This window comes from Electrona antarctica, assembly GCF_951216825.1.
Source record: "Electrona antarctica genome assembly, chromosome: 22".
In the NCBI taxonomy this organism is placed as follows: Eukaryota; Metazoa; Chordata; class Actinopteri; order Myctophiformes; family Myctophidae; genus Electrona; species Electrona antarctica.
Window position 1 is genome coordinate 10253830 of NC_136805.1, and position 23744 is coordinate 10277573.

At 43.4% G+C, this 23744-nt stretch overlaps 1 protein-coding gene across 1 annotated transcript in view; it reads right to left on the reverse strand.

Moving 5' to 3' along the window:
- The window catches only part of uts2r (urotensin 2 receptor), a 67815-nt gene extending 44860 nt beyond the window's left edge, over nt 1-22955 (reverse strand). The window contains exons 1-3 of the mRNA XM_079493484.1: nt 22471-22955; nt 17897-18681; nt 14380-14763 (exon numbers count right to left, since the gene is read on the reverse strand). Coding sequence (XP_079349610.1) covers nt 14383-14763; nt 17897-18679 — 1164 coding nt within the window. The 5' untranslated portion in view covers nt 18680-18681; nt 22471-22955 and the 3' untranslated portion in view covers nt 14380-14382. The remainder of the gene's footprint in view (nt 1-14379; nt 14764-17896; nt 18682-22470) is intronic.
- Nucleotides 22956-23744: the final 789 nt, after the last annotated feature.

Consider the following 23744-nt stretch of genomic DNA (forward strand, 5'->3'; position numbering starts at 1 on the left):
ATATTAACAGGCCTGAGCTTGGAGAAGTAAAGGGCACCTGGCGACACCCTTCTATGATGTGCTGCAGGATATGGGTGAGCACCTTTCAGCCATAGGCTCACACTCCCCCCGATGCGGAGCGGTACAGACTCTCTTCCATGCCAACTGCTATCAGACTCTATAAGAACTGCCTCCCCCAAATGGCATATTATGGTCCTTGGTGGTCCTGGTCTTGTGTGGTTATGTCCACTTGTGTCTGTTGTTTTTTGAGTGGTGTAACCACTCCAAGGAATAGCAATGTCCCTATGTCGGATGTCCACGAACCTGTCCCTATGTCCGTCCCTATGTTTAGAGTACCAATAGGGGCAAAGTGGCGCTGTTGTGCTAGAAACAGAGAGAGAGGGAGATAGTGTTGCACTGTTGCCTGCTAATGAGAGAGAGAGGGGCCGTGTCTGCTAAATGCTAATTCCCCCACACAGTAACTCTGTCATTTCTCTACCGTTTCGGACGCAGGGGCGTCCAGTAGTTTTAGCTTTATTTATGTGCCACATTATACTGTTGTAAAGCTTCAATTTCCCCTCTGGGATTAATAAAGTATATCTCATCTCATCTCAAGTGGCTGACTATGTTACACAGTGTACTGATAGCTCATTGTATGTGTCAGCACTGCAGGGAGAAGCTTCACGGTACAAATTTCAATTTAGATGGAAATTGTGTGAACTGATGGATAGCATGGATGGATGGATATGGATCAAAGACTTGATCTGACTTGTTTCTACAGAATATAACAATCTTTTGTGGTGGTGCCTCGTGTCGTACGTTTCTGTCACAGTGCTTGGGCACTTGTCGCATGCCTTGGAAAATGTCCTCGTGTAAACCCACCCAGCGGGGAAGAACAACAATCATTTCCTCCGGCAACGCAGGAAACAGGAAAACAATGGCTTGTATAATCTTGTGGGGGTCAAGGCATGTAAATTATACAGATATGTGTAAATTGCCTCAGTAAATGATTTATAGGATTCATGGGGGGGGGGCTGATCTTTTCTTTGAAGTCTTTGAATGTATACCGATGTTGTGTGCCTATGCGTTACCCCCCCCCCCCCCCCCCCCCCCTGCCCACTGCCATACTGTACACATATGCCAGGCACTTTTGTCCACGGTCAGGGGAAAACTATTTACAAGCGTGTGAGTTGCCTAAGGAGCAGTCTATTAACACAGACAGCTGTCCGGGGTCACCGCACGCACACGCACACGCACACGCACATGCACATGCACACGCACATTTATTTATTGCCATTTTCAACTATAACCCTGAAGCCAAAAGTAGGTAGTAAGGTCACGGCTCGTTGCGAGTGTAGATTTGCGTGACAACTCGGCAGCACACGACTATAAATCAGGAATAACTCCAATCCTATAACCCCTAAACCTAACCTTTTAATGTCTAATCATAGCACACACACACACACACACACACACACACACACACACACACACACACACACACAGAGCCTTATCCCTAAACTTATTTGACATTGTTTACTTACTTTACTGTAAGGGGTGGCGTAGCGCAATATATAGCTGATAGAGTATTATTCTCACAGCCATGCTCCAACCCAATTGCAGAACCTATTGTATCTCATTGCATCAGTGAAATTTACATCTCACCTTTGTCTGTCTTGCTGGGTTTTTATTATTGGTATTTATTCTTGTCCACTGCCACAGCCACTACCTGTCCTGAATAGTTTCAGCTTTCCCAATGAAAATCTGTATCTTCTTCTTTTCTCTTTACCACGAGAGCTCAGGGTAAATAAGTATAGGCCTGCTTAGCTTGATACATTCTAAACATGGCTTCTCCTCTTTGTCATACAATGGATTCCTTCGGCCGCTACTTATCTCCTTCACTGCGCGAAAAGCATGGAATACAGATGTGTATATTACAGGAAACTCCCGTTAAACTTTCCAACAAACTCTGGTAAACTCCCGAATTGTACAATCACACCTGTATATTATCGTATATTACTGTATATGCCTGCTAAACTTGAGGTTTACGGGCAAATCTAGTGCCCATAATTGCTCGTTAACTCCTCTTTTCAAACTGGTTAAATTCTGCCCGAAACCCTGGCCTACTGTCGACACCAATACCCAACACCAGCCTCTGAAAGTAGCCTTTTTAAAAGTGCCAACTTTTAAAAGTGGGACTGTCGGTCCCGATGTGGCTCATTAGGCCTTGGCCTAATAGCCCAAATTTTCTCTCTGAAAAGAATTGGCAGAGTGCTGAGTGACTGAGAGAGGCAATGAAGTGCTTAAGTGAGGCGAGAATGGCTACGGTTGAGTTTGTACTGCACAACAAATGCAGCTATCATTCAGCTGTCAAAAGAAAAAAACAAAAACAAACAACAGCTTGTAAAGCTCATCAACTCAGGGGAAAAAAAGCATTCTTTTCAGATACAGTACAAAGTACAAACCAAAGGATGTCTATTGTCTATCTACCTATAAATAAGGGAATGTCTGTCTGTAGGTTATGTCTGAGGCAAATGTCACTGCTCCTCACTGGCTGCACCAATGGCTCTGAATGTGCACACAGGCGTTGACCATTACCTTATGGAGGTCTTATGGAGGTCTTATGGAGGTCTTATGGAGGTTATCGAAGCCCTTTTTCACTTTATTTATTTATTTATTTATTATGCTGTTTATTAGCTTTTTAAAAAAACTCTGTTTAACTCTAGTGCAGTTTTTTCCGTCACTGCCATGCGTGATGTTGTCACGGTTACTGTCCCGTTTATAGTTTCCGTCATGGACACGACGCATCCAAAACCACATTCTCTCCACAAATAAGCGTAAGCTCAGCTTCAGCAGAAAAAGGATACATTTCACTGCAGCATGTGGACCCAGAGGAGTATTAGCAACTAACGTGTAGCTCAACGTTATAGCACTAGCAGCATGTTGTTTACAAATGGAGCAGGAGTCGGGTGTGTGCAACGACAGGTCGCGCAAACATGCGTTTGGACCAACATGCAGGTGGTCCACTGAACACCTGCCTCAAAACGTATACTATCTTTTTCTTTTACTATAATTTTTATCCCATGATTTTGTAACCCATTTTTCACCCCTGTGTCAATTATCTAATGTGATCCTGGGCTCTACACACCCTCCGCCAACCTAGTCCCAATATATGGGGGACATGGGGAGAGCAACGGACTTGAACTCATGCTTCCTTCATGCCTGAGTGTTCCAGTTGCTCCTTTACACCTGACAGGGGGGAGTTTCCCTGGTTGGACGTAGCATGTGGAAGGAACACGTTGTTCCAACCAGTTCCTTCCCCCGTAACGTATAATATAAATAATAGGCTATGATCTATTTTTGAACGGGGGCTATAGGACTAGCATGCATGCATAAGAAATGGAAGCATTTTTAGCAAATCATACTGAAGCTACAATGCGCTCACATTTTGATTTCGAAACGCTGCATGTTTCATCCTTTTCCAGTCAGACTGAAAGTCAGACTTTTCAAGACAGAGGTTACAGACTAGTACTGTAAAAGCAGATGACAGGGCACATAGTCAGAGGTTACAGTACTGTGAAAGCAGATGACAGGGCACTCCATCAGCGTAATGTTCCATAACAGCAGAGAATGGCGAGCCAAGGTGCGAATTGATCACAGAGGTGACGGGTAGTAGAGTAGTAGGGCCATACCTGGCAACCCTGGCAATATCTATTACAGTGAGTGAGTGAGTGAGTCAGTCAATACCAGTCTATCATCTATCTATATGACAAGGATGGGCTTCCCTTTGCTGGGAAAAGAGCCAATGTAATAAGCTTACAGTATATGGCTGAGAAATCAATAGTACAGTACTCATCGCGTGTGCGTGTGTGTGTGTGTGTGTGTGTGTGTGTGCGTGTGTGCGTGCGTGCGTGCGTACATGTGTGTGTGTGCACGTGTGTGTGCAGTCTGTGCACGTTTTTGTTTGTGACAGAGAGAGAGAGAGAGTTATTGCCTGTGTCTAGTGTGTGTCCTTGACTGACCTCTAAATAACTGCCCTCTGCTTGGTTGCACCCTCACCCCCACAACTGGTTCACTGGCCAGATCCTCTCTATACAGAAAGCCTGGGGGAAAGGGATGGGAGGATGGCACTGTCTCTCCTTCAAAGCCTGGGGGAAAGGGATGGGATGATGGCACTGTCTCTCCTTCAAAGCCTGGGGGAAAGGGATGGGATGATGGCACTGTCTCTCCTTCATTCTGGCCAGATCCTCTCTATACAGAGAGCCTGGGGGAAAGGGATGGGAGGATGGCACTGTCTCTCCTAGCCTGGGGGAAAGGGATGGGATGATGGCACTGTCTCTCCTTCATTCTTAGCGATGTCCAGCAGAAACCTTGTTTTTCGTTCGGCCCGCTGTGAGCTTGTAGATCGGCTTATTTTCGCTATTACTGAAACATTTTGGAAAGTGAAAGTGGTTAAGTCGTGTATTCTGTGGGTTTTAGAAATACGCTATCGAGTGTATTGAACCAATTAAATGTTTTAACAAGAGCCAAGCGGCCAGTTAACACGTTCACTGGATCCATAGGTTGTATCCATTTATAGAAAAGGGTTTGGACTCGCAGTTTCCATGCAGCCAACCATGATGATGCCTTCTGTGGGATGATAATGTGTCACAATGTGTCAGCTGTATGTGATTACAGGGAGCGATTACACCATTTTCATGTTGTCAGATTGAGCATGAAGAATCATGTCATCTCTGTAAGGAAATGCAATATGTCACGCACATGAACTATTCTACTGACAGGTAGTCTTTATCTTCCTCTCGCTTCTCTCCTCGTGGCAATATTTACAAGGTTATGTGATTAATGGTGCATTGATATACAGGCCATGTCTTTCTTCAAAGGGCTTTACAATCTGCAATACATTCATTCATCCATTCACACACTGGCAGAGGCGACCATGCAAGGCATCAACCTGCTCATCGGCAGCAGTTAGGGACAATTCTATACATCATCATCATTTGAGTGACCTTGAGATCTGCGACACAAGCTGCTTCCACTGGTCTCTTTTGCTCATTAATTGCCACAGCGAGTTCATTCACAGTCATTCCTCCTGTGCCCCTTATTCAGAACATCTGGAAATGTGAGTGGTCTTGTTCCTCGTGATGGGCAGGGTAGTCTTGTAAGTCTCCACAGAAGAATATCCAAAATGACCTGGCCTTTTGCTCTGTGTCCAGCAAAGTGGAGTCTTCTTTGTGCCACAACAACTGAGATGGAAGGGATGCCTCCATAAATATGAGCTTTAGTTGAGTTGGTTCCTCCAAAACCACCTTTACTTTTTTACCCCAAAGAGTGTTTTGTGCCTCCTTTTTATAAGATATTTTTAGGGATTTTCGTCTGCCTTTATTGATAAAAACAGTAGTTTGACAGCAGGAAAATGGGGAGAGAGAGATATGGGGATTGACATGCAGCAAAGGTCGAACCCACAACGCGCTCTCAGGCAGTATTATTAGCCTAAGTGCCCAGATGGCTACGCCAGCCGCCCATGCTGTTTTGTGCATCCTTATGGGTGTATAGAGTTACTGTAGGATTTATGGACTTCTGTGTTCCTTTTTGTTTTGAAGTAACAATCCTAATGTATCTTGTTGTCCTTCTAGCGTCGGCAAAAACGCTTTGCCGACGCTACAGGTTGAAGCCGCGCATGAGTGTCATTTCCCTCCACCAGCTGTTTAAATACCAGAAAGAGACGCCTGCTCTAAGCGTTTTCTTGACACCTCTTGATGCGTATATTATGTGCCCCCGTTGACTGCCAGTTTGTAATTGTTGTTGCCAGCATGTTCAGTTCTATGTTATGATCTCCTAGTCACTAGGTGTTTTCTCAGTATTCCTTGTGTTTCTTCTCAAGCTCCTAGTGTTTCCTGCTTTTGGTAAATAAATCATCTTGCACTTGACCTGCTCTTCCTCTGCCTGTCTGCAGCTGCATCTGAGTCAGTCCGAGTCCTGACAGATCCAGGATTTAGAGCACTTTTCACGTACAGCTTGTCACACGCACATTCTTAAAAGCTCATCTCTACCCGTGTTTTGAGTTCCCTGGATTCCTACAGTAGCTTTAAACTTTTGTTTTCCACCACCCTCCTGCAGGATATGATTTTCTATTGTGGATCACCTTTTAAGTTCACTATTTTCCTTTTATTCAAGTCACAATTTGAATGGAATATGGAATGGAAACAAACTCTTTGAAGACATAACTGATATGCTATATTTTAACAATCATATTTATCAGTGTTTCTTGGCCTGTTTGCAAAATGTGTAAAAATGTGGTCTCTCAAGTTACGGATTGCAGCTTTTACGCAAGGTTATCAACCTTTGATATTTCTGGAAGTTGACTATTGGAAAGAATGAAGCTGAAAGATATGTCAAAACTGATAGATATGTTCTATGTCCACCACCCACTGCCGTTTATGTATTGCTAACTAGTCTGGCAAAACATTTGAATAATGTGTATACAAAAACAGTTGAATTATGTGTATACAAAAACAGTTGAATAATGTGCAAGTATGTTGATGCCCTTAAAAATGATCAAAGGTAAACCTTTGGCAGTGGAAAGAACGGTATAAAATAAAAACCTGATTCATGTGTTTTGTGTTTTGTCAAAATGTTTTTGCTTTTCGTTGGTGGCCTGCCCTAGACTCCCTGCAGTAGCCTATGCTGTCTCTCACCCTGTCCATTCTGCCCTGGCTTTCCCTCCTAATATCCATGACGGGTGCTCCTAGCCAGACTTCTCATCTTGGTATCAAAATCTACTTCCTCTGCAGTGCTGACTAATTAACTTCCTCTCCTTATCGTGTGAAAGGGAAGGGCATGCATTTAAATATGCCACTATGACAATGAAAACACAATACTGGGAGTTATGTAAAACACTATTCCATTATTGTACATGTTGCATTCTATGTCTGATCTGTTGTTCCTGTACATTAGCAAGGTGATTGTTTAAACTAATGGCTATATTGTAAAAGCAGGGCCACATTGTTTAAGGGACAACCTTAGGTTTTTTCAACCAAGGTTCATGTTCTAGGTTATTAGAGAAAGTAAAAGATGAGTCTTAATTTCATTTGCTGCTTTCTTTCGTTTTAGCGATTTTATCTATTTTTGACAGGGGGGCGGGGGCATTCGAACATAGGGCTAAATATGTATTTTTTTACCAAATTTGATAGCGATTTATTTTTTTATTATTTACTATAGTCCTACTAGACCCCAGGAAATTACATCTGGCTACAAAAGATCACAGGATCTACTGAATGTGAAGGGGGGTACTATAGGGGGCTGCTATACTGTGTTGTATGGCTCAACAGGTCAGTTTGTCACCCCCTTCACATTCAGTGATCATTTGTAGCCAGATGTAATTTCCTGGGGTCTAGTAGGACTATAGTAAATAATAAAAAAATAAATCGCTATGAAATGTTGTAAAGAAAAACATATTTAGCCCCATGTTCGAATGCCCCCGCCCCCCTGTCAAAAATTGCTAAAATTGCTAAAACGAAAGAAAGCAGCAAATGGAAATAAAACAACACTCATCTTATACTTTCTCTAATAACAACGTAAAACATGAACCTTGGTTGAAAAAAACTAAAGTTGTCCTTTAAGAACTCCAGTCAGAGGCTGTTTCTTACTGAGATTATTGTGCCATATTTTGTTTTGCAGATAACTGCTGCTAAGTCGTAAATGCTGTGGTGTTGCCATAGCAGGGGAGTTGCTTTGTTTTTGCAGCGATGAGATGCAATCTGCATCTTCCATAGGGCCTGCCAGGCAGCTGTCACTGCAAGGGCGACTGACACAAAGTTCAGCCTGGGGCAACATTTTCAGAAGTACTTTGTATACCGACTGCACTGGACAAATTACATCCAAAGTGAGGGTGTGTCGTCAACAGATTTAACCCAGTATGACCTGACCAAAAAGATTTGAGTTAAAAATGTTCGCTTTAACATTTCTTATTCATTCACAGATTTGCAAAAATGTTATTTTCTTGTTCTTCACATTTTCTAATTTAATAGCAGATCTGCAAGGTCATATGATCTGCTATTTTTGAATAGCCAAAGTATAAAATGACACCGATGCTTTACGGCTGCTTTTAATGGGGATAAGGTTCTCGCTGACTAACGCATTTTTTGGAAAAAACTGTGAAAAACACATCAGTATGCAAGGACTGTAAGACTGTGATACAGCTTTAGAATCATATTTTCTCTTGACCCGTTGAATTCTCCAACCGCCCGCTGATCACGGGATTGCTAGTTTAATGATGTACTAACTGTACTAACTGTACTGTAAAACACCTTTCAGTACACAACATCTGCTTGTAAAACAAATAATGATAAAAAAGCAACACAGAATACAGTATTCCTATATTCAGTTTATATGGAGCCGATGAAATGGATGGTTGTTGCTGGTCCAATCAGCATCTATAAAACCATGGCAGTGGGACTGCTTTTCAGTGAACAAACAAACCCATTTAGACCTGAGAACAATTCTACAAATGCCTTCTAAATTCTCAACTAAAAGTTGTTCCAGGGACCTCCCCAGAAGCAAAGATTTGAGTTGAAAACGTTCGCTCTGAAAGAATATATATTCAAAGATTTGCGCAACATTTTCACGATTTTTCAAAATAGCAGACCTACACAAGCTCGTAGCGCGGCACTCGGTGCCGCGCTATGAGCTTGTAGATCTGCTATTTTTCAATAGATAAAGCATAACATAATGCTTAAAACACCAACAGGGGTTCCCGCCCAGAATGGGTTAACAGACCTGTACCAAGAATGGAAAAAATACGTTGACTGCGGAGAATTGAAATCTTCAATTCTCTGCAGCTTCACTGCGGAGTATTTCACTAACCTTTGAAGAATCACCTGGGTGCTAATGTATAGGTCAGTTTCACCAAAATCCGCCTGAATATATTCCAATCGTTTGTAATATTATTCAAAAATATTCCACAGTCTCGACAACAACAACAACAGCTGGGGCACACGGGCCATTGCTTTTTTTCTTTTTTAGTTTCGTTTATTTCTAACCTTTCACATGTATAACAATACATAATACATTATACACTTGAGTGGCCCGAAAAGGTGTAGGTTGAAGCTAAAAGCTTATAATTGCCTACCCTATTGGTTTACAGAACCAAATAAAAAAAGAAATAATAATAATAATAATAATAATAATAATAATAGAGCTGACAAAACTGTCAGACAGTAAACTAAGAAAATAACAATGATAATAATAAGTCCCTCAGAGCCTCAATTTCCCAGAAGCCCTGAGAACCCTGTGTGACTGATTTGTTTCTTCTGGTCACGTGATCCAAACGCGTGACGTATCCTACTGTGTCCGCTGGAAACCATGTACCATGTAACATGTACCATGTAAGTGATCAAAAACTGCAAATTAAACAATGAAAACTAAAGTCGGGAATGTCGTGATCCACAGGGAAAGATCTCTTTATCAATTAAGTCGGGAACGTCGTGATCCGCAGTCAAACTGTTAACCCATTTTGGTGTTAGCATTATGTTATGCTTTAGCTATTGAAAAATAGCAGACCTACAAGCTCATAGCGTGCCACCGAGTGGCACGCTACGAGCTTGTAGGTCTGCTATTTTTTTTAAATCGAAGAACGACTGACATAGAAACATAGCTTTTTCAGAAAACTGTCAGGATATAGAAGACATTTTTAGAATCTGATCTCAGGTCAAAATGGGTTAATAATATGTCAGGGTCATGTCGGAGTTGAATGCATGGGGTAAAGAGAAGGGGGACCATGAGCTTCAATTTAGAAACCTACAATGAATAAAATGTAATTTAGTGGAGTTACAATAGAAGAAAATGTAAGAGTATACTGTCAAGTGAGCTTTACGCTATCGTATAAGGTTCTATGACAGAAGAGATAATGATATACATTGATGTAGGGATTTAGTGTCCCCTATATGTGCACAGAGTTGGAGGCAGAAGGATCATGTTCTATTCTATTGAAGGCTTATGGCGCTGGCTTATCCTTACTGCCCTCCGCCAGGTCACCTCATTACATTCTCATAGAATACATGCAATCTCTGCAGACTCTTGGCTGGATAATAACTATATATGTCCCTCTGCAATAAACATAAAGGTTAATGTTATAGAGAGTCGCAGTCCCGCCCCCTTTCATGGCGACGATAGGCCCAGGAAATAATTCCCCATGCATTTTCCCCATAGACATTTCAAAAAGTATTTATTTCAAGATCTGTAAACCTCGAACAAAGCCAACTCGGATCGGGACAAAACATGGGCCGAACAAATAATTACAAGGAAGAAAAACAACAGAAAAAGTGTTTTGTAACCTGCCCTTTTTTTCTTCTTTCTAATTATGTGTTCGGCCCCAAAAATTGTGTTTGTTGTCATGATTTGTCACGATCCGGGTTGGCTTTGTTCAAGGCTTACAGATCTTTAATTAAATACTTTTTGAAATGTCTATGGGGAAAATTAATGTGGCATTATTTCTTAATTGGGTCTGTCGTCGTCATGAAAGTTGGCAGGACTGCGACGCTCTATTCTCCTGGATGGTGTGCCAATTTACTGAAAGCTCTCTCTCTCTGTGTGCGTGCGTGCGTGCGTGCGTGCGTGCGTGCGTGCGTGCGTGCGTTAAATGGAATTATAACATCTGATGAATGAACTTCAGCATCGTGATAGCAGTTACTGTAAGTGCCTTGCTCAGGGACACTGTGTAAGCTCCGTAGTTTTTGTTGCTGTTGTGTGACATGGCTTTTTCGTGTTGCCATATTTGGTAACAGTTTTAGAAAAGAGGGGAAAAGCAACAAGCCACACGGGGGGGTCATGGTTTACCGTGATTTTAGAACGGCTAAGCCTAGTCGCTGTTCTCAAATCCGTGGTAAACCCAGGGGCTTGCGTGCCTGCATGGTTTCGTAAAAAAAAATCGCATGACTCTCCAGTCTCCCTGGTCTTTCATTTGTTTCTATCTGCGGATGTGAGTTGTTTTTCTAAGACTCAGTCTTAGTCTTGGGCATTTTGTCAGAGTGATTGTTGTTTGGTTTGATTCAACTGCAGAGCGCTCTACCTTCCTTTCGGCACAAGGAGAGCCGTTTTCTCTCCTACCCCCCTTTTTAGCCGTTCCAAATAATGAAAGGGTACAATGTGCATGTGCGCGTGCACACAGAGAGGACCATATGCTCTGCCCTTGTGAATTATGGTAGTTGTTGTCACTCGGCGAGGTATATTCTCAGACAAAGAGGGGGTCAGCATGCAGCACTGCTCTCATAGCAGTCTCTACTGCCTTGAACTCACAGCACTATACTGTAGCAAACTAAAGTGAAGCACCACAAAGTTATGACAAGTTTAGGATTCTGGTCGTTGAAGTTCTTTCTGCCGATGGAGTTATATAGTTATAAGAAAACCGAACCGGCTATTATAATGAAGCTGTATGAGAATAATAGGTTCCTCAGAGACGTTATGAGAATAAAGGATAATACTCAAAGAAGAGCAGACTGGTCCCCTGCTGCTTAAGATGGGTTATGACAATGTGTGTTATTGTTTCCATAATCCTGACCACTGTGACCAGTGGCCAGTGGCAGAAAAACCCCATGTGGAAAAGTGTGTTATTGCGTGTGCGCTGCTAAGAAAAATATATCTTTTAGTGGCGACGGTATTTCATGCAGTATATCTGTCTCCTTATACATACAAACCCCTCAATCAAATCAAACCTCTATAAAAGTTTATCGTGGAGAACCTGCATTGTTACGGCACACGATCCATTTTGACCCGTCGACTTCAGTACAGTTGGGTGCCACCGATATTGTCCCTTATCATTTGACCCATTTAGGCCTGACCTCAAAATTTAAAAAAATCCTTCTAAATCCTCCAGTTTTCTGAAATAAATATTTTCACGATTTTTCAAAAATAGCAGACCTACAAGCTCGTAGCGCGCCACTCGGTGGCGCGCTATGAGCTTGTAGATCTGCTATTTTGCAATAGCTAAATTATAACATGTTTAAAACACCAAAAGGGGTTCCCGCCCAAAATGGGTTAACTGTCCTTTTGCGCAGATCACGCAAACCTCAGCAAAAAGAAAAGGACAATATCGATGGCCTCCAACTGTATGTATCCTGTGTTTGCACTGTGCACGTACAGTATCCATGCGTGCACACTGCACACACACACGCGCGTGTCTGCATCCTCATGCCCTTTTCAGTTGAGCGAGTGATCTACAGCTGTAGCACATGAAGTGCAGAGCTGTGTCATAAAACGGAGTGCTTGTGTGTGCCCCTATAGTACTCAGACCACCACCCTCCCATGAGCCAAGCCCTGGGCTCTTAACCCCAAGTTCCCCTCCACTGCAATCAGCATATCACAAGCACCCGGTTTCCTCTCCAGGGAACACTTAAGACCGGGGGATTGCGACGTACAGACAGTATACTGCTAGAGACGGTGCACTCTCATGAATGTACACAGATACACTGACACGCATGCATGCAGATATGCGTGCAACATGCAGCCACGCGCACACAGGCAGACAGACACACGTACATACACCACCGGCAGATCGTTTCGGGCCGCAGACTCATGCTTAAGGAAGACCTCAGCGGGTTTCCTCTTAATCAAGAACAGCTCCCCTGGCCGCGACATGAACTAGCCCCGTGACACGGGTGCGATTGAGGCTAAGAAATAAAACACCTCGGAGAGCATGAAGGAGAAGGAAAAAAATGATCGTTTACCGATTGCCATGTAGGGACAGCGCAACCGAACTCTGAACAGACAAGAATGCAGACAGTTGAATGTGGACCGTGGCCACTGGCCAGGCAGACAGGAGGGCAGAATTATTTTTGGTCATAGATGCTTGAGGCCCCAAATTTCATGCACAACCTTGTTCTCATTCAGTGATGAGATCCCACGGTCACCCTGACCCTGGCATCCCACGGTCACCCTGACCCTGGCGTCCCCGGGCATGTCATAGGCTATTAATCAAAACCCTTTTCAACATTTTCAAAACTTTTCGAACATTTTCAGAAATGGTCAGAAATAGCCGATCTATGAGTAGTAGTACAGTAGATGTTTCAACAGGTGGGCCTTAAAGGAGTAGTTCGTCCAAAACAATTACTTATTTTCGACCAGTTACTCATCCCATGGAGACTGGAGTTGAATTCATGGATATATATATATTTTTTTACGCATTCCTGAATCCTAAGCCAATAATTCGATGACACAAAGAGTCTCCATTGTGTCTCCATAGAGTCTCCTTTGGGTCTCTATAGGGAACCACTGCTGGACATCAAATTATGGGTTTAGGAATGTGACAAAAAAAAATAAAAATATCCATGAATTCAAGTCTCCGCATGGGATGAGTAACTGATCGAAAATAAGTCATTTTGGAGGTGAACTCTTATAATGGGGTTTTGAATTGAGGCTTTGAGGTGCAGGTCAAAGGAGAACAGATGTGTAGATGTCCTACAGGTATGAATTGGGTAACAGTTGACTGAATGTTTATTGTTGTCCAATAAAGCACGCGTTACCTCAGATCCGGCTCTACGCATAAACAAAAAAGAAAAAGAGGCACCGCTTGTCGTGTTTACATAATTATAATAGTATCGGGAGGCTGACGGTTCCCCTGTAGACAGACATGTCTACACACGCAGTAATGGAACCCATCTGCCATGTTAGCCCCCCAGGATCAGACGTTCCTCTCTTTAACAGAGTCAACAATTCCAAAAACATCCAGATCTGCATGAGCCACACACAGGCCATGGAACTGGTACAGCGCCATGACTACACGCATGGAGTATGGAACATTAGCTTTAAGATCTGGTCAAGAATGTTTGTGGTCAACTTGTTGTTCGAAAACTGCCATGACCACTTAAGCCCTATATCTCCGCACGAAGACTGGGCGAAAACAGTGGCTGCGCAAGCTCACGATGCTCGTAGACGTGACTACATTTGACTGAGGGACTGCCATTGGATTTTTTTGAATTTTCGTTTTTTCATGTCATATGAAAGCAGGATAGCTTCAAATTGACATATTGGTTGTTCAGTTTGACCCGCCAGTTTTGGAGATATGGCTTATAGAGTAATGCCTTGTAGAAAACAGCGAGTTGAGAAAACCGGCTTGAAAGGTTCACTTCTGTGGTCTCTAACATTACACCTAGCTACATGTTTGGGCATTTATTTCATATTTACATGTCGATTTCAGCTGTGACACTTATTTCAGACATGCTCTAGTATGTGAAGAGTCTGCCTGTGCTATAAACTCATTTAAAAAAGAAAAAAAAAGAAAAACGTTTTTCTCCTCTGGTGAAAAGCTGTAATTTGCGCCATGGCAGGCTCTCAGTCAAATCTGGTCACATTAATGAACATGACACGACGATAAAAGATAATCACAATCAGCTGGCCCCCGGCCCTTACCTCTCACAGGCTGCTGTTGTGGGCGCGCAGGGACGCGGTGTGCGTGAGCACGAAGCTCTCGGTGCACTGCTGGCTGCTGGAGGAGGTGGTGGACCGCCGCGGCGAGCGCTGGAAGCGGTTCCTCCGGCTGAAGTAGCTGCCGGCGGTCCAGGAGCGCTGGTGCTTCCGCAGGTACTCCTTATAGTTCTTGGTGAGCAGCGTGTAGAGGAACGGGTTGATGCAGCTGTTGCTGTAGGTCAGGCAGGTGGTCAGGTAGTTGATGTTGCGCTTGGCCTTGGAGGACAGCTGCAGCTGCGGGTGGAACTGGCCCAGCAGCTGCCAGATCCAGAAGGGCAGGAAGCAGGCCCAGAAGATGAGCACAATGGTGAAGATGAGGTACAGAACCTGCAGGAGAACCCAGCAAGATGTTATATAGGCCTGTTATAAGACATGAGAACAGATTCTATGAAATGTCTTCTAAATCATGACAGTTTTCTGAAAAAATATATGTTTCTCGACTATGTCAGTGGTTCTCAAACCTTTTCATGTCAAGGATCCCTGCAATATTATATGTAATTGGCCGCCAACGCCCTTCTCAAAATTTGTTGTTTCAGGGACCTCCCAGAAGCCAAGATATGAGTTCAAAACGTTCGCTGGGAAATAATATATATTCAAAGATTTGCACACATTTTCACAATTTTTCAACCGCTAAATAATAATAATAATGGTTAAAAGCTATAAGGTGACACAGACGTGTCCTCAGGTCTAAATGGGTTAGTGGTGGACATTTATGGACATCCCTCTTGTTTTGACTGTCGCCTACATCTGTTGACTCTGTTCATCTGTACAGAACTTTTGATCCAAATCTAATCTTCAGCCATGTGTCCTACATAAACAAAGACATGCATGTTTCCGCTATAAAGGCTTCATTTTTAGATTAGAGTTTTTCTCCAGCCTGACAATGATGACAACTTGAATTTTCATTTCGTTTCACTTCATTATTCAGACTGAAAGCCTGAATAATAAGTGAAACCGAATACGGCAGCTGCAGTTTCTGGGATGAGTGTTGCTAAAGCGGCAGTCTTCACACCAACAAATCAAAATGGTAGCAAAGCTGTCAATCTGGCTAAGGGCCGATTCATACTCCTATTTTACCGCTGTTTCGGCGCTGTAGTGCCGAAATGATTTCGGCTCGTCAGAAATTTTCAGTAGCACCGAAGAGCCGACTTTAGGACGCCCCTCCGAACCTCAAATGACGTCACATTGTAGGCTCTACAGAGCCGAACCGACTTTTATTCGGCTCTAAAATAGGAGTATGAATCGGCCCTAACCCGGTTGCTGCTAACCAAACAAACACGGTCAACGAGCGCTGCTAGCATGTAAATGAACACGGTAACATATGTCGGATGATGATGTTTCTAAAACCTGTCTTTTTCTGTAAAGAAACTAGTATATCATAGGGCGATTTAATAGCCAGATCGATACAGTCGCAAGTTACCACAGTGGTAGCCTGGAACTCACCTATGCTTTTTATGGCATAGGCAGCTCCCGGCAGGATCCGCCGGGAGAAACTATGCGCAGCTGCTGGACATGAGACTAATTACTTAGAGCGACAGAGAGAGAGAGAGGAGTGTGTGTGTGTACATGTGTGCGTGTGTGCGTCAATTTAACAAAGGTGCAGACGATCAGAAATCAGCAGAGAGTGAGAGATGTTTGCGCTACTCTATGCCGAATTGAAGTGGACTCGGACCCAGACTTTTTTTCTCCCTGGAAAAAAAAAACGTACGTGGTTTCCGAGGCTACCACAGTGGGGGCAACCATGTTTGTTGTTTGACGTCATCGAGTTGAAACGGCGCTGATTAGCCGTAGCCGCAGTATCAGATTTTCATGCCAAAAGCGATTCAGGGGCTGGAGCCATGCAGGCTACATTAACCCATTAAAACACAGGACAGATTTGTTTGTGTTAAATAGCAGAAAATAATTGCAGATATACAAGCTCACAGCACATCACTTCGTGCCGCGCTGCCAGCTTTTACATCTGATATTTTCATCTTGTCTTATAATGGGTTAAACTGTTTTCAAACTTTAGTTAACATTGGCAGTTAACGAGGTATGGACACATGCTCAGGTGGAACAGGGGTAAAATACCATATATTCCAAATGCCATATATTCATATTCATTCATACTGTATATCCTTTGATGATTTTGATTTATATTAGGATACATTTGCGCGACTGTAAAGTCGAAAAAGGGAAGTGGGTAGGATCGAGGCTTCACTTACGCTTTATCGCTAACTCATGATCAGAGCTTCCGTTGCTCCAGAGAGTATGACGGAAGCATTTGAAAATCTGGCAATGCGAGACTATAGTCAATATGGGCTAAACTACAGTATGGTACTTTAATACGTACGTCTAATTGGAATTAATTAATGCATGAATGAATGACATCTAGTTCAGTCAGATAACTCACATACAGATTGTATAAAACATTTTATTAATAATGTATAAACACAGGTGTGAATACCGTCTTATTTTTGATGTTTGCATTCATGCTCTGCTACTTGTTTCTCCCTGTACAATTAGAAAATAAGGCAGATATATACCGGTACTGTGTACACACTGTACAGTATATAAAAACACCCACAGCAGAAAAAGAGCCCACAGGTGGCACTGGGGGTGGCGGTGGGTACAGCACACACTGTACCAACGTGTGCTTGCTGCTGTTATGGGACAGCAAGACCCACAGTGGAATGAAGTGCATTTATGTAACCTGTCAGGTCAGCTGCTTGACACATAACAGTTACATAAACCCACAAAGTGGCGCGCATGCATGTGACCCTCTCTCGGGTGTGTCTGGTCGAACTATATAGCCCGAAAGCTCTGAATAATTAGTGTGTTGAAGAGCTAATGCATGGGCGCCCGCTGGCCTATAGTGGTCCAGCCGCATGCCACATAGGCTCTGTCTGGCCTGACAGCACGCCGTGTTGGTTCGAGTCCTGTTCATGACGACCTTTGCTGCATGTCTCCCCCCGTCTCTCTCCCTCTTCGCTGTCATTCTTCACTTCGCAACCTACGTTAATCATTAGTCTCGGCAAGCGCCAATAAACGTATGTTTATTCAGTTGTATAAATGTTTTGATCCAATCTAGCTGAAAGTCTACTCACATTAGTTTCGGATGGCTATCTGTTGTTAGCCATAACACTGTACTGCGCCATCTTGATTTGCGCGTGCACCTTCAGTCGCTTTTATCTCCAATTCCCCGTCCCAGGCGGCATTTCTGGTCAAAACAACGCTTATTGCACGGAGCGTAGTGGTCACTAATGGCGCCGGCCTGTACTTCTCATCAGCTAGTGAGAGATCAACACCTAATCCGACACATACCATTCAGTCAACATCCGATTCCGGTCGTGGTGTTTTGGATCTTCAAAATAAGGGTTGAACAGGGGGATATCCTGCCATATATAGTAATCATTCTTTAATTAATCCTGGCGGCCAAACGGTTAAAAAAATAAAATAAAAGAAGAGCTAATGCACCAACCTTCTGATTGGGCAGTTTCTTGGTCTGCTTGAAGGTCTCCGTCTGTGAGATCCAGTAGGCGCGCGCCAGCCGGATGTACAGGTATCCGATGATGAGCCCCGGGGCCACGATGCTGGTGCAGAACAGGCAGGATATGTACACCTTGTACGCCGACTCGGACAGCGTGGGCAGGCACATGGCCTTGTCGCCGCCCTCGAACAGCTGGATGGTCACGATCATGGGCAGCGTGAGCACCAGCGAGGCAAGCCACACGGCCAGCGCGATGGCCTTACGGTAGCTCTTCGACCGCTTGACCGTGTCGAGCGGCTTGAGCACGGCGAAGTAGCGCTCGGTGCTCATGGCGGTCAGCGTGAAGATGCTCGCGTGCATGGTCAGGAAGTCCATGCTGATGAGCACGCGGCAGCCAATGTCGCCGAAGTACCAGCCCTTGAGGAAGTGCGTGCAGACCACGAAGGGGATGGTGAGCAGATACAGGAGGTCCGCCAGCGCCAGGTTGACGATGTAGATGTACATGGAGGCCGCCACGCGCACCGAGTGGCACATCACCACCAGCGTGTAGATGTTCCCCGTCACGCCCACCAGGCACATGACGGAGAGGATGGCGCCGATGGTGAAGGTGGCGGCCGCGTCCTGCTGTGACCCCGGGACCGCCAGCGACGACGACGACGGGAGCAGGTCCAGGTCCGGGGCGGGCGGCGGCTCCACGGTGGCGTTGAGGAGGAGGACCCCCGCCTCCAGCAGCACCGTGGTCAGCGCCAGGGGCTCCATGGACACTGTGGTCATCGCTGCATGGGTGTGGAGACAGTGGTGGGGGAAAAGTGTTCAATTGTTTTACTTTTAACCTTTATTTAACCCGTAAAAACACATTGAGACAGAGGGCTCCATCTTGCCACCCTTATCCTTTATCACTAAACGTATTTGCCATTTTTTTTTACTATTTTGAAAAACATTTTAAAATAGTTCAACTAGCCGATCTACATCGAGACATTGTGTTCGGCTGCAGATACAAGCAGAGCTTGTAGATCGGCTATTTGAACTATTTACTATAGTAATATAGTAATAGTAATTTGAACTATAGTAAAAAATGGCAAGGGATAAGGGGTAAGGTAAGTCTTTTTCAAGTGGGAGCTGGCCTAGTGGGAAAGAGGCAGAAATAAAATTACAACTTCAAAGCTACATCATACATGTCAATTACAGTACAGACAATATACATCCATGATACCCCATAAAGTCAGCAAGATATAATACAAAAAAATTCCAAAGTGATACTTAAAGGGGCATTCCACTCATTTTCAATATTTTACTGTCATTAATATACCTTAGAGCTGTTGTGTGGAAATAATTAAAAAAACGTCCCCCCATTCTGTGTTTCCTAGAACTGGAGGTCTGAAAAAATTCATTAACATGGTGAAGTCATCAAGATGTGATTCACCATGTTAATGATGGTATTCCCCTTTAAGTGAAAGTGTCAATACTGCCATGCAAAAATAGGCTACTCTGTTGCAAGTAAAGGTCCAGAATTAAAAAAAAAAAAAAAACTGCCAGCCTGATGGAGGGGAAAGGAACTGGTTGGAATAACGTGTTCCTTCCACGCGCTACGTCCAACCAGGGAAACTCCCCCCTGTCAGGTGTAAAGGAGTCCGTTGCTCTCCCCATGTCCCCCATATATGGGGACTAGGTTGGCGGAGGGTGTGTAGAGCCCAGGATCACATTAGATAATTTACATAGGGGTGAAAAATGGGTTACAAAATCGTGAGATAAAAATTATAGAAAAAAAAGAAAAGAAACTTGAGTAAAAAGTACAAAAGGGTTGGCATCAAAATGCACTTAAAGTACCAAAAGTAAAAAGTACTCGTTATGCAGAATGTCTCATTTCATGTTTTTACTTGTGTACAATTCTTTTGAAAATAGCAGATCTACAAGCTCACAAAGTGTCTGCTATTTTCAAATGGCCGGACAGTGCTGAAGTGGTCAATGTATGTTTTGTAATAATAATAAAAATCTACAAAGTGACTAGTAACTAAAGTTGTCAAATAATTGTAGTGGAGTAAAAGTACAATATTTGCCTCTCTTTGCCCTCTTTTGCCATCTGTCTAATGTCCGCATAATTACTTTGCAGATGCTTCTGGCCGTCTGGTAAAGGCCTGATAGACATAAGATTTGTTGAGTACTCTTAAGAGAAAGCAAATTCCACCTCTAAGCCCCGTTTCGGAGAACGACTCATGTAACAGCCTCTAGCTATGTCTAGGTCAATGCAATTACAGTTTTATTGACAGTAAAGTCTAATCGTATTCTGGAAACGAACATAGCCCAGACACTGGTTGGACAGAGAAATGTGATTTAGGATGTTTTGATATGGTAACTGTACCCCTGTCTGGCCTCCTGACCCATGGTACACAGTAGAATCTTATGTTAATTTATCTGTGAAAGTGTACACATTTAATGGTTGACTTCTGTGTGTAAAAGTATTTTAACAGGGTGTGACCATTCTAGGAATGATTACACTTCAGACACTTACAAGATGTCACATACTGTACCATGCTTGCCAACGACACAACTGAACTAGCTTCTTATTATTTTGTGACCAGTTAAAAAGTCAATGTAAAATTAATAACTTCAAAGTGAAATTTCATTAAAAAGGCTTCAGACAACTTTTCGGTATTGGGGCGTTTGTGGCTCAGGGGTAGAGTGGCCGGATGCATGGCAACCCCAAGGTTGCCACCTCGAACCCGGGCTCCCCCAGAGTTAATGTCGAAGTGTCCTTGAGCAAAACACTGAACCCCGAATTGTTCCTGATGTGCCTTGCATGGTTTCCGCTGCCATCGGTGTATGAATGTGTGTGTGAATGGGTGAATGTAATGCACAATCTATGTAAAGCGCTATGTAAGGAGCTATATAAATGCACCATTTACCATTTATGTTTTCAGAAACAAAACATAATGTTACTGGTGAAAGAAGTGGAAGTGTAGATCATACACATATTCTGTGAAATGTTTAACATGTGGGACTGTAAATATATGTGAGCCGTCACATATGTTATCAAATAGAGATTTCACTCCTTTTTTTACAAGGCACACACACAGCAGATGACACAATGTTGAATCTGAACCTGATTTCTGTACTAAATACCCAATGAATAATTCCACACAAGATACTACAGATATACTACATAGTAAGAGAAATCTATGAAAATCTGGGAACTAAATCGTTACCAAGAAATTTCTTCACCAATGTGTTTCTAAAGGTGTCTAATAACATGTACTAAAAGTTTGAAATTCAACTCCCGTGGGAAATTGAGTTATTAGCATAATATGTGACCATACCCTTAACATCCTATATAAGGCAAAAAAGTCCAAATTTCATCATTCTTTAAGTAGCATGTGACATATGAAACTAGGGGGTTTTCATGATTCTGAATCCATTCCAAGCATTAGTTTTGCACAAAAAACACTTAAAGAATGATGAAATTTGGACTTTTTTGCCTTATATAGGATGTTAAGGGTATGGTCACATATTATGCTAATAACTCAATTTCCCACAGGAGTTGAATTTCAAACTTTTAGTATATGTTATTAGACACCTTTAGAAACACATTGGTGAAGAAATTTCTTGGTAACGATTTAGTTCCCATATTGGTCAAATACCTGATAAAATGCCCTTACTAACAGCATATTAATTCCTCAATTCTGGACTTTGGACCCTGCCCAAAAAAACAAATAAATTGGACCAATCCTGTTTATGGAACACGGAGTACCGTGCCTCCTCAGTCAAAACTATCTCTTTTGGTAGAGAGACAAATGCTGAGCAGCTGTCAAGACTCAGACAGGAATCATCGTTAAAGTGTTTTTTGTCCTTGGACCCAGTGCCTGACTGCCCTGGTGCCAAACGCTCCACACACTGAACAACATAGGGGTCAATATCTCATCCCAAATCTTCCCCTCCTAATTATCGACTTGTCTCTTCTGCTCTTGCAGATAAGCACTGACACATCAGTCTACTGTGTGTGTGTGTGTGTGTGTGTGTGTGTGTGTGTGTGTGTGTGTGTGTGTGTGTGGTTTTTCAATGAAGTTGTGTTTTTTAATGTTTTACTGTAAAGCACTTTGGTACAACGTTGTTGTTTTTAAATGTGCTATATAAATAAAGGTGGTATGGTATGGTGCGTGCGTGCGTGCGTGCGTGCGTGCGTTTAATCACACCCTTGCATGTGTCTGTAAGCAGACCAGTGGGTTTCCAACTTTTTAATTTAAATTTAAATTTAAATTTAAATTATTTAAAGGAATTAAAATGGCCCATTTGGTCAAGTTCAACACACTCAGACTTACAGACCTGTAAGGGTCCATTTGGTCCACTCCACTCAGAGTTACAGACCTGTAAGGGTCCCTTTGGCACCAGCTTCAAGTAACCATGAAGGTCCAAGGACCACACTTTGAGAGAGCCACTGTTGAAGACATTCAATTACACGTCTGCTTATCATGTGTATGTGTGAGCCCCTCTCTTTGTGTGTGTATAACAGCGTGGTGTGACTGTGTGTGGGAATACCTCACAGAGAGAAAGCAAGCGTGCTCCGTGCTTACCTTGACCGTGTGCCGGGAAAGTGGGCTTTAGCACTTAACTCCTGGTCTCTGGCTGTCAGCCATGCTTTCGCTCACTGGGGTCCTCCAAACTTCACACATACTGTACTACGGACATTTCATGCTCTATAAAAGTCCTACATGTATGCGATCCCGAAGAGCATCCGAGTTATGAAATTATGATGAAATACGGTAATAAAAGCCAGAAAAGCCTTGAGGCAAAAGAAAATCAAAGGTGTCCTTCGGTGATGTGTGGTAAAACTCCTGCCATTGATGAATAAATAGCCTCTCAACACAAAGTCAAGATATCCAAGGTGCACAGATTGAATGGAAAGGTGCTTTGGACGAATGGCTTATAAAACTTCTCTCCTGTTCCCTCTCCCCCTAAACACCTCGATTGCATCCAAGACCCGATAAGTGTCTGAGACGTCCGACTGACACATGGACTTTCCAGGAGATAAGCGAGCAGCGGAAAATCGGTGGAAGGATGAAGAAAGATCTGAGGATCACGTCAGAGCTACAGCTGGCTAAGCGGAGAACCCCCCCACCCCCCCACCGCTCCTTGTTCACTGAGAGAGGGAGAGTGCTGGAGGGTGAGAAGCGCTTGTGAGTGAGAGACAGAGAGGGGGAGAGCAGAGAGATAGGGAGAGGAGTGCACTGGTAGAGGCACTCTCGCACATGTGCACAACGTGGGAGGAAGAAGCGGAGAGAGCAGGCAAAAGGGGAAGAGAGATGGGGAGGGCTGGGGCATGAAGGGAGGAGGTATGTAGGAAATATGTTCTCTCTCCCTCCCTCCCTCCCCCTCTCTCTCTCTCTCTCTCTCTCTCACACGCATGCACCTACCTTATGCCATCATCGATTGATTTCCTATGCAACAGGAGTAATTGGAGCCAGAGGCTGAGCGAGAGAGATGAGACACATACCATGTCTAATTCCCAGCTGTCAACTGTACATCGTCAACGATAATCACCCCAGAGTCTTATCTGTGTCATTATTGTAAATGGATATAGACATGGCCAATGATTTGGATGTTAAGGGCCACGCCAGTCTAAACATTTGGAGGCTCGCCCCGACCAAATCTGTTGATGCTCACAGAGTCAGACAGGGAGAGACGATGAGCTCTCTCCCTTTCCTTTTACCCCCTCTTCTCTCTGTATCTCTCCCTCCCTCCCCTCTTTTACCAACAAACACTAACATTATACAACTAATATTAATAATGATGATACGCTCAGTGTAATTAAGTTAAGCCCATGTTCTCACACGGCATGTTCCTATTT